Source organism: Bufo gargarizans, chromosome 3, assembly GCF_014858855.1.
Source record: "Bufo gargarizans isolate SCDJY-AF-19 chromosome 3, ASM1485885v1, whole genome shotgun sequence".
NCBI lineage: Eukaryota > Metazoa > Chordata > Amphibia > Anura > Bufonidae > Bufo > Bufo gargarizans.
The window spans coordinates 204,743,719-204,755,722 of record NC_058082.1 but is presented as its reverse complement, the minus strand read 5'-3'; the positions used below and the strand labels follow the sequence as shown (position 1 = coordinate 204,755,722).

General features: G+C 41.2%; 1 protein-coding gene across 2 annotated transcripts in view; it reads right to left on the bottom strand.

The window, feature by feature from the left end:
- VWA3B (von Willebrand factor A domain containing 3B) overlaps nucleotides 1–12,004 on the bottom strand; it is a 161,527-nt gene that overhangs the window by 44,423 nt on the left and 105,100 nt on the right. For both annotated transcript variants that reach the window (XM_044286819.1, XM_044286820.1), the window contains exons 28-29: nucleotides 3,036–3,130; nucleotides 1,080–1,239 (exon numbers count right to left, since the gene is read on the bottom strand). In XM_044286819.1, the coding sequence (XP_044142754.1) occupies nucleotides 1,080–1,239; nucleotides 3,036–3,130 (255 nt within the window). The remainder of the gene's footprint in view (nucleotides 1–1,079; nucleotides 1,240–3,035; nucleotides 3,131–12,004) is intronic.

Sequence of the window (12,004 nt, the reverse complement as noted above, 5' to 3'; positions counted from 1 at the left end):
ACTATCATTTAACTTCTCTTTAAAAATAGTTATGACATTTACTACTAGCATTTCTGCTTTAAAGGGTTTTTCCAAGACTTTTCTACTGATGACCAATCCGGTGGATAGGTCATCAGTATCTAATTGATGGGGGTCCCCCGCTGATCAGCTATTTCAGAAGGCAGTGGTGCTCGCAGTAGCGCTGAAGCAGCTTAGCCTAGGCCAGTGACAACACGTTCATCAGTCAAATGGCCTAGGCCAGTGATGGCTAACCTCCGGCACTCCAGCTGTGGTGAAACTAGGACTCCCATCATGCGCCATTCATTTATGTGGAGCCAAGCAAGTTTACATCTTTGGAGTCATAGTTTTACCACAGCTGGAGTGCCGGAGGTTAGCCATCACAGGCCAAGGCCCAGCTCAGCCCTATAGAAGTGAGTGGGGCTATGCTGTGATACCAAGCACAGGCGCTATACAATGGATGTAGCTGTGGTGGTTGAGTAGTGAGAAGGCTGCCAGGGCCTTCTCAAACAGCTGATCGGCGAGGTTCCCGGGTGTTGGACCCTCACCGATCAGATACTGATGACTCATTCAGAAGATAGGACATCAGTAGAAAAGTCTTGGAAAACCCTTTTCATTATTGCCAATGCTCCTGATCCGCAATGCTGCTGTGGGATGGAAGAGCATGTAAACAGTGGTAGGTGCAAAAAACCTTCTCCCCTCAACATCATAGTAGTAGGGGTCACATGAGGCCCATCCACATATACTGTACATAGAAGAGCCTCTGAAGTTGATAACTATTCACAAAGGTATAACTGCAGCAATGTTATAAAGGCATTTATATGCAGTAGTTTGGGCTTTAATAACTGCACACATCCTGTAGGCTGGAAGATAAATTACTAAGAGATATCACAGCTTATGGGTGAATAAGTTGTAATGTGCATAAGCTATGTAATGTGCCTATTGACCTACACAGTGAAGTGCCAAAGTACGGTGCTTCTAGCTTTTGCTCCAAATCTACTTTTCCTTCCACAACATGATCAATGGTGACATTCACAAAAGTTAAAAAGGCAGCTCACATAGCAAGACAAGTGTATGCTTACCATCCTTCTCCTTCTCTGTGTTCTTAATGGGCATCAGCAATTTCAGCTGCTCAAGCAAATTGATTTTATGTTTTGCAATGTCTTTTTCTTCCTGTTGTAAGCCACTTGTATCTTCGGGCGAGACACGCTCTTTTAGTTCTTTAATGTATACCTGTATTGCCTAGTAAACAATCATAAAAATGGTAACATTTAATTTCTGTGTGTATATACACATTACGAACGTCATGGTCATTATATACTGTATATACTAGGGCTGCGCATCTTCACTCGTCTCACGATTCGATGCGATTACGATTATCAAGTCCACGATTCGATTCGATTCGGCGATGCATCACGATGCATCAAGATTATTACCCAAGTCCCCTTGTTTTTCAATTTTACATCAAAAAATTAATTCAATCAGTCAGAAATTGCACAAAAATATTTATTTGTATCTATTGTCAGGCGGATCCGTCTGACAAATGCATTGAAATACCGGATCTGTCTCTCCGGTGTCATCTGGAAAAACGGATCCGGTGTTTATTTTTTTCACAGATTTAAAGGTCTGCACAGATCGGAAGAACGGATCCGTCAATGCAGCAATTTTAATGCCGGATCTGGCACTAATACATTTCAATATAAGTTTAAAGCTGGATCCGGCAAGTGTTCAGGATTTTTGGCAGGAGAGAAAACTGTAGCATGCTGCGGTATTCTCTCCGGTCAAAAAACGTAAGAGGGACTGAACTGATGCCTCCTGAACGGATTGCTCTCCATTCAGATGGCATTAGGATAAAACTGGTCAGTTCTTTTCCGGTATTGAGCTCCTAGGACGGAACTCTATGCCGGAAAAGAAAAACGCAAGTGTGAAAGAACCTGAGAGACCATCAGTATGTTAGTCCTGGAGGTTTCAGGTTGATAGATCCTGTGTATGCTACATTGTATCCACAATAACCATCCTCTCAGTAGGGACTGAGTCTGATACACGTGTGAAGGGGCTCTGATGGTGCAGGATCAGTAACTGTCAGTAAATCTGACACCCCAGCAGTTTCAGATCCCTGCCCTTAGCTGAGAGTTGTCAGTGTGGATCACCTCCTGCTGGGAGCAATCTCCTGAATAGTGTGAGATAAATGTAGACATTCCCAGACTGGCCACTAGGGGCCGCTGTTTGACCGCCTTTCATAGACCCGGAACCTAAAGTTCCGTCCACTGTAGACGGAGGGGAAGAATAAGAAGAGAAGAGACACAACCGAAAAAAATAAAGAAGAAACATGGCGCGGGCGGCAAAGGTATGAGAAGCGGCAATATGAGCTGTGTAGGTGGCAGGCGGTAGGTGTATATGCTGTGTAGGTGGCAGGCGCTTTGGAGGTAGATATTACATAGGTGACAAAACTCACCTCGCCGCCAGCCACCGCACGTCCGCACTGCCGCCTGCTTCTGAGTGTCTGACTGGGAGCCGGAGATGCGCGGAAACCACGCCTCCGGCTCCTCCTCACTCAGTCAGACCTGGCTCACTCAATGTTGTGGCCACCCCCTCTGACACGTCAGCGGGAGGTGGGAGGCGGGAAAGAAGGCGCCCAAAAACTTTTTTCCGACTCGGCTGCACGGCGGACGCGACGCTGACGTCATCAACATGCATCGATTATTTAAAGCAACCGCATCGATGCAGAATCGCCGGGGGTCGAATCGCGATGCATCGCTGCATCGATTATATTCGACAGCCCTAGTATATACCATGTACAATAACCAGTTTCAGGTCAAAGAAATTCCACTATTTTTATTCCATATATCTATACACTTTGGCACCAGTTTCCCAATTAAGTTTACTATGAAATGAATATACTACAGCATGGACATATTTAAACAGCTCATTCAATGGTTGCAATATGTAAATGCAATAAAGTTCTAAAAAGGGTTAAAAACAACAACATCCTATGAGTCACCATGATGCAGTCCCCTGGCCTATATTCAGACACTTACTTTTTGATTCTCTTTTTGCTCAGTTTGATATCGGGTGACTTGTGAGGCTAGGTCCTCCAGTTTATTGATGATGTGTTCAGCTAAAAGATTTCTTTCTGTAGGAAAACTACTATTAGCGTCATAAAGAAGTTGAGTGGAGGGTATAAAGTGTAAAGAACAATACATTCAGCTCACAAGATCATATTAAACTAGTGTCAGCTAAAAATGTAATTACATATTCATAGTCATTTAATGACCTTTAGGCCAGTGCCCCACAGGAACGCAGCATCACCTGAGCATTGCGGTGACATAAACTACTGCAACCATGATCCAACTTGAACATCTCCCAAATGGAAAGATGTCACAAGCAAGTGAACTACTGATTTTCCATTCAACATGTAGCATTTTCCTTCTAGAATTGATTAGGAAATTAGCATTACGTGGGGTGTTAGCAGTGGATTTGCCTACAAGCAAAGTTTTCTGTCATAATATAGATGGCAACCTATTGAGCTGACCAACCAGTCCAGGAGTTCTTCAACCTCTATTCAATAACAGGTAACTAATTTACTTTGTGCCCTATGATATTAAAAAGCGGTTTAATAATTACCCAACATTCAAAACAAAGACTATTACTACTTTTGGAGTTTCCCTTCCAAGATATGATGGATACGCCATTTATGTGGTTTAACTGCCCAGCAGACTTAAGGTGGCCGTACATATTAGTCTAAAGTTGATCAAAGAGGACGATTTCAACCAAAATGAATGTTCATTTGTTGAACTTTAACAACAATCGTTATCGTCTGAAAAGAAGTCGGCTTAACGGGCATCTGTCAGAAGTTTTGTACCTATGACACTGGCTGACCTGTTACATGTGCACTTGGCAGCTGAAGGCATCTGTGTTGGTCCCATGTTCATATGTGTTCACATTGCTGAGAAAATGATGTTTTAATATAAATGAGCCTCAAGGAACTACAGGTCCGCGGCTCCGGAAAAAAAAAAGAACATGTCCTATTTTGCGGACAAGAATAGGCATTTCTATAGGGGGTGCTGGCCAGGTGTATTGCAGATCCACAATACACTGTGGACGTGTGAATGGACCCTTACACTGCCTGGCCCTGTCTATTAACCACTTCCCAACCGCCAATTGACTATAAACGTCTTTGGGCGGTCGGTTTATCTCTGAATGGACGTTCTGGAACATCCTTTCCGAGATGGCAGCTGCACGCTAATCTCTGGCGGGTGTACCGTATTTCCCTGTAACTGGGGCTACTATGTCAGCCCCAGTTACAGGAGAAATCAATAGTGAAAAAAAATAATAAGTTAAATGTCCCCCAGACGCCTTGTATGACCTTATGGGAGACACAAAGTGTAAAATAAAAATTAAAAAAATAAAAAAAAATTTAGTTTGTAAAAATAAAATTAAAAAAGTTTCACATAAAAAAAAAATCCCTCCCCAAATCCGTTATTTAAAAAAATTGAAGAAAATAAAATAGACATATTTGGTATCACCGTGTCTGCAACGACTGGCTCTATAATAATATCATATTATCTACCCCATCAGGTGAACGCCGTAAAAAAACAACAAAAATAAACATTGCACCAAAACAGATTTTTTTTGTCAGCTCACCTCTCAAAAAACATAATGTTAATCAAAAGTTGCATGTACCCCAAAATGGTAGCAATAAAAATGTCACCTCATCTCACAAAAAATGAGCCCCCACACAAGATCATAGCCCAAAAAATATATATATGGCTCTATGAAATATGCAACACAAAAACATGATTTTTTTTTTCTAAAAATGCTCTTATTTTGTAATATGTAAAAAAATTAATAAAAAAAAAAACATATTTGGTATTGTCACGTCCGTAACAATTGGGGCTACAAAAATATCACATGATCTACCCCATCAAGTGAACAGTGTAAAAAACAAAACAAAAAAAAAAAAAAGTTGTATGTGCACCAAAATGGTAGCAATAAAAATGGCACCTCGTCCCGCAAAAAACAAGACTATAGCCATAAAAATGACTAAAAATATGGCTCTAAGAAAATGGCAACACAAACATGATATTTTTTTTCTAGAAATGTTTTTATTGTATAAAACGTAAAAATAAAAAAAATTGATATATTTGGAATCTTTGCGTCCGCAATGACCGGATCTATAAAAATATCACATGATCTACCCCATCAAGTGAACGGTGTAAGAAACAAATAGAAAAATGACACCAAACAGCTTTTTTTGTGACTTAACCTCCCAAAAATGAGATAAAAAGCAACCAGAAAGCCAAATGTACGCCAAAATGGTGCCAATAAAAAAATACAGCTTGTCTCGCACAAAATAAGCCCTCACGCAGCTCATTCAACAAAAAATTAAAAAAGGTATTGCTCTTAAAAACCATGACAGAAAATTCCATGTTAGAAAATCCAGATGCCGCTCCCTCCCTTCTAAGCCCTGGCGTATCCCCAAATAACAGTTTACGACCACAATTGGGGTGTTACTGTATTCAGGAGAAAGTGGGTAGCAAGTTAATTTTTAATTTTCACACCCAAGTATTCAAAATTCAATGAAACTGCTGAGTCAAGTGCTCGCTACACCCCTCAAAAAATCCTTGGCTGGTGTAGTTTACAAAATGTGGTCGCTTTTTGGGGGTTTTCACTGTGGGGTTACCTCAGGGCCTCTTCAAATGCAACATGGTGCCCAAAGACCATTCCAGCAAAATCTGCCCTCCAAAAACCATATGGCGCTTCTTGCTTTCTGTGCCCTGCTGTGTGTCCAAACAGCAGTATACGACCACATATGGGGTGTTTATGTAAATTGATGAATCAGGGTAATAAATATTGTGGTTTGTTTTGTTGTTAACCCTTGATGTGTTCCAGGAAAAAAAATGATTAAAATGGATAATCTTCCAAAAAAAGTGACATTTTGAAATTTCACCTATATTTTGCTTTAATTCCTGTGGAATACCTAAAGGGTTAACAACATTTCTAAACCCAGTTTTGAATAGTTTGAGGGGTGTCATTTCTAAAATGGGGTAATTTATGGGTTGGTTCTATTATATAAGCCCCACAAAGTGACTTCAGAACTGGACTGGTCCTTAAAAAAGTTGACTTTGGGAATTTTCTTAAAAATTAAAAAAATTGCTTCTAAAATTCTAAACCTTCTAAAATTACATTAACAAAAATGATGGGCACATATGAAAATGGGACCAACACAGATGCCTTCAGCTTCCAAGTGCACATGTAACAGGTCAGCCATTTCATAGGCACAAATCTGCTGACAGATGCCCTTTGATATTTTTGTCCCATAGTCGGACAAAAGTTCATAGTTCAAAGAAAAATCTTCAGTGGATGAAGATCTTTCTTTCGTCCAGCTCCCTATTTCATTGAACATATATGGACTAAAATGAATATGGCTGTATCTGTGAAATGTAGGTTCACCAGATGATTGCTTGTTCAACTGCTGTTCAACCATCAACTCAACTCACACATGGTCAGTATTTGCTCAGTATTTTGCATCAACATTTGTAAATCAAAAGTAGAAGCGGAAGTTACAGAGAATAAGTATAATGGGAAAATTTGTGGACCCACTCCTAGTTTTGGCTTACAAATACCGATGCGTGAAAGTGGCCTTACCCTGTGGGAAATGTCCCTTAGGGTGGCTTTTGTGGTAGCTTTTTAAGCTAAAGTCAGAAGTCGATCCAGCAGGAAGGAGACGTACAAATTCTTCCTGCATATTTTTCATTTCTATTTAACCCATTTCCTGCTTTGGCACAAAAAGGTGGCACAACAACCAATGTGTGAAAACACACTTTATTTATACAGTGGTTAGGTGTACACTCTGGGACTCTATAGAACACATTCACTTTAATGCCACATACTCAGTGGTATACTGTGAGCAAAGTATACCCAATCTTTATGAGCCAGGTCCTGTAAGCAAATAGTAGGTTTATTAGTGAAAGGGGCTCACCAGCAAAACTCATATTATGCCTTGTTTCCTCCTATCCATCTGCAAATAGTCCTTTTACATGGACTGACAATCTAGCCAATCATCTGGAATGAGCATTTGTAGAAACCCTTGTTCCTGATAATTGGCCTGTGTAAAAGGTGCCAGTGATTGCCTGACGAAGGAGCAAATATTTGTTCATTGGGTAAACGTGAGGTTTGGCTGGCACCAAAAACCATTGTTTCTGTGCAGCAGCTCGGCCTGTACTGATCTCTTGTCCGCATACAGAAGAGCAGCTTTCTCTCTGTTTGGGTCATTTATGATAATTGGTTGTAACATTGGTCTATGTAAATGGACCTTAAGGCCGGCCATACATATTTGAGTAACACTGGCTGGATCCACCAATTTCAGAAGGACCATTTAATGTGAAGAGCTTCCCAGATGAGAAGGACTGGATAATTGTTCTCGGCCATCAGTGTCTAGCAGCTGCTTACTCCCATCTCAAAATTTAGAAAACATGCATACTTGGCCAAGCCAAGCAGGAATGCATATGGGGGGGGAACGGGAGAGATAGGCGTTTGCTGTCAGCTATCTTGTAAGCAGTCACATGTGAGCGGCATACGGAAACCTTTCTGTAGTGTTTGCATATGCTCCAGTTCTCACTGTCAGTTCCCTTGTCTACATAATACTCAAATAAAATATTTTACAATATCTCTACATGCTTTACTATTTTGTATATTTTATGTAGAAACAGCTACTCTGAATATAATGTAGGGCTACTTTCACACTGGCGTTTTGGCTTTCTGTTTGTGAGATCCGTTCAGGGCTCTCACAAGCGGTCCAAAACGGATCAGTTTTGCCCTAATGCAGGCATCCTCAAACTGCGGCCCTCCAGCTGTTGTAAAACTACAACTCCCACAATGCCCTGCTGTAGGCCGATACCTGTAGGCTTTTCGGGCATGCTGGGAGTTGTAGTTTTACAACAGCTGGAGGGCCGCAGTTTGAGGATGCCTGCCCTAATGCATTCTGAATGGAAAAGGATCCGCTCAGAATGCATCAGTTTGCCTCCGATCAGTCTCCTCTCTGCTCTGGAGGCGGACACCAAAACGCTGCCTGCAGTGTTTTGCTGTCCGCTTGACGAAACTGAGCCAAACGGATCTGTCCTGGCACACAATGTAAGTCAATGGGAACAGATCCGTTTTCTCTGACACAATCTGGCACAATAGAAAACTCCCATTGGCTTTCGATGGAGCTCATGACGGATCCGTCTTGGCTATGTTACAGATAATACAAACGGATCCATGCATGCGGTTGTATTATTGTAACGGATCCGTTTTTGCAGATCCATGACGGATCCAGCCAAAACGCGAGTGTGAACGTAGCCTAACTCTGGCACTTAATCTATTTCCAACCATTTCCATTAATGCATAGCTTCAAGAACCAACAACTGTTCAATACAGATGGTATAATAGCTGTAAGATGTGACAATAGAAGCTGTAGAAGACATTCAGGAGTACTTCAGCGTCTGATGATGATAATGACTCTTTGCCTTATCTAAATGACATGAATAATGTGAAGGAGCTTGAAGTCGGAGTTGCATTGGAATATATTACCACAAGAGCTATCAGTCTGTAGTCTGCTTCGACTGTGGAAATACTGGATTTCTGCATACAATGGGCTTCTAAAATGGAGAAAAGTAATGCAGTGCCCAAGCTGAGGATCACAGAGGTGTGTACCCAGCGTGCACACGCAAGGCTTCTATATACTGACAATACAATGCTATCATTATCATAGCCATGTAACGTTCATGTAGGAATGATGCAATTTATTCCAACCAGAATGCAGAAGAATTTGGAACATTTTGTTGTCTTAAACGATTATACCCTCATATCGCTAGGATGCCATCAATGTCAGACAAGTCCCACCTCTGGGACTGGCTCCTATCTGCAGAAAGGGGCCTATGAAGTGAAGGAGAGCACACAGCGCGTGTTGTATATGGGAGATCTGAAAATAGCCGAGAGTCGGCTCAGTTATTTCTAGCAGTCCCATACAAGTGAATGGAAAGAGTGCTGCACATGCACAGCCACCTCTCCGCTCACTGTTATGGGACTGCGAGAAATAGCTGAGCCAGCCAGAGGTGGGACCCGCACCTATCTGATACTGAGGGTATATCCTAGCCATATGCCATCAACGGCTGAGATGGGCATACCACTTTAATACAAAGAAAATCTTAGACCATTTTCAGATAGGCGTAATGTAGCTGCATTGTATGATCAGTATCTGGACTTCAGGCAGTTTGCTGAAAGGAATTTACCAAACTTTAGGGTTCTATGGTTATCTATGTTTGGGTGAGTAGGACCCGGAGATCCAAGTATTGGGGCTGTAAAATGCATCTGGCATCTGAAACTAGTCAAAGAATCATTTTTTCTAAATCAAGACAAAAAATGATAGAAACATATGTAATGGGCTAAATACAAACCTCCTCAAGCCGTTTAAAGCTACATGTAAAGCACATCTTGCATCGACATTCAGTTTTTCTACATATGCCAAGACATTCTCCCAATATATACAGTACAACGAACATGTCCTTTACCCAAATGTATGACAAAAGTAACCTTTGGAATCCCTTTCTTCTGCTGTGTATAGTGGCATACTAAATCCAGAACAAAAAGTATGGCTTTAAAGAGAACTGGACAACATTTTAATAAAACACACACATAAGCTGATGTGTTATTAGTAGGTTTTATAATGTTTATGTTTGAAATCCTATTCTTGTAATAACGTTACCATATATGTAACATATATGAGCACATGTATACAGTGGATATTTTTTATTCTATGAAGGCTGGTACTGTTTATTCTTGCTAGAAATGTCTTTGCTTTACAGAAGGTACCATTTACATGAACAAGGTGCCACTTACCCACTGTCCGCGAGGGGAACGCAACCAAACGGAACAGAATGCATTTTGGTGCATTCCGTTTTGTTCAGTTTAGTTTTGTCCCCATTGACAATGAATGGGGACAAAACTGAAGCGTTTTCATCCTATGACGGATTTCAATAGTGGAATTGAAAATGCAAGTGTGAAAGTAGCCTAAAGGAAGCGCTCCAGTATTTTTTGGCATATAATGTTAACTGACTGATTGAAGCTTAGTTGCATCTATACATTTTGAACCACTTATTTATGGGCAGCTATGTCATGCGATTCCCAGTCTGATCACCAGTCTAGTGCTTGACTTCCTGTGAACCACATCATCATCATCTATCATAGGAACGCTCCTTAGAGATCATCTGCTAGTGCGAAAGTGCTAATGATTATCTGATGAAAAAGCAAAACGCTCATTCATCAGGCAATAGATCGTTTGTGCGGACACAAAAATTGTTGTAAACAATGAGTCAATATGCGGACAAGCGATGACATTAGCGATTGCTCCTACCCATACTATGGAGGAGATCTCTGCATGTAAATACAGCACTCTCCTTCACTGATGAGCAGGCAATAGCATAGAAGGAACGCTTCCTTCCTGACAATTGCCTGCTGTATCGTCCTGTGTAAATGGGCCTTTACAAACAGGAGGCAGGGGAGAGCAATGTACGAGTCAGGGGAGAGCAATGTACTAGTCAGGGGAAGTTTATAACTAAGACTACTTTCACACTCGCGTTTGGTGCGGATCCGTCATGGATCCGTTCAGATAATACACCCGTCTGCATCCGGTCAGAATGGATCCGTTTCTATTATCTTTAACATAGCCAAGACGGATCCATCTTTAAAGGGAACCTGTCACAAGTTTTATGGTGTCCTAACTAAGGGCAACATAAATAAGTGACTGATTCTCTTAGCAAAATGCTGGTTCACTTTCTTTAATTGACCTGGTCAATCTGCCAACATCTTGTATTGGAAAGCTCCAGCTGATAATGACGAGTCATGAATATTTATGAGTCCTGACACTTCCTGCCTACCTGCTGCTGATTGACAGTTATTTTCCATATGAATCAGCAGCAGGTGGGCAGGGGAGTGGCTATAGCTCTGAATTAAAAAAACGCTGGACTCAATGACATCACGCTGGACTCAAATCACCTCATTAGCATGCGGCATCTTTGTGGGTATATTATGAGGTCACCATCTGTCACACCAGTAAGTGAATACATCTAAGGCACTTTTTAGTAGTTAATGATTGTATATAATTAGTTAGATTATAATCAAATACCCACATGACAGGTTCCCTTTAACACCGTTTTCTATTGTGCCAGATTGTGTCATAGAAAATGGATCCGTCACCATTGACTTACATTGTGTGTCAGGATGGATCCGTTTGGCTCAGTTTTGTCAGATGGACACCAAAACGCTGCAGGCAGCGTTTTGGTGTCCACCTCCAGAGCGGAATGCTGACTGATCGGAGCCAAACTGATGCATTCTGATCGGATCCTTTTCCATTCAGAATGCATTAGGGCAAAACTGATCAGTTTTAGACCGCTTGTGAGAGCCCTGAACGGATCTCAGAAACGGAAAGCCAAAACGTCAGTGTGAAAGTAGCCTAAGGAATAGAGTCTGCCCCTCTGCCTCTGGAAAACTATATGCATACTGGGAAATACAGGCTGCAGGGCTACACATGAGACTGCAATCACATCAGAAGGGAAGAGGGATCAAGATGTCATAGAAACCAACTGAAACAAGTATACACAAGGCATACACATGCGCCTGTACGTTATTCTTTAATATTAGCCTAGGCTGCATTATAAAACTTGCCAGAGTCCTTTTTTAAATGTTTGCATAGCAAGTCAACAACAGCAACAGTAATATCACACCAAGATTACTATTACAAAGGTAGGAATGGTGTAGGGTCTCCAAGCACCAGTTGATTGACTGTATATTCAGCAAGTTATCACTACAAGATGATCTCTAATACTGATTTATTCCACAGATTCATAATTCATCAACTAGTTATATTTTAAGATTGAGAGAGGCAGGAAGGGTTAATCTGAAATGGTTGAATTGTACATAAACCATGTAGCAATGTTGAGTCCATAGGTTTCCTGCATTTTCCTGGAAC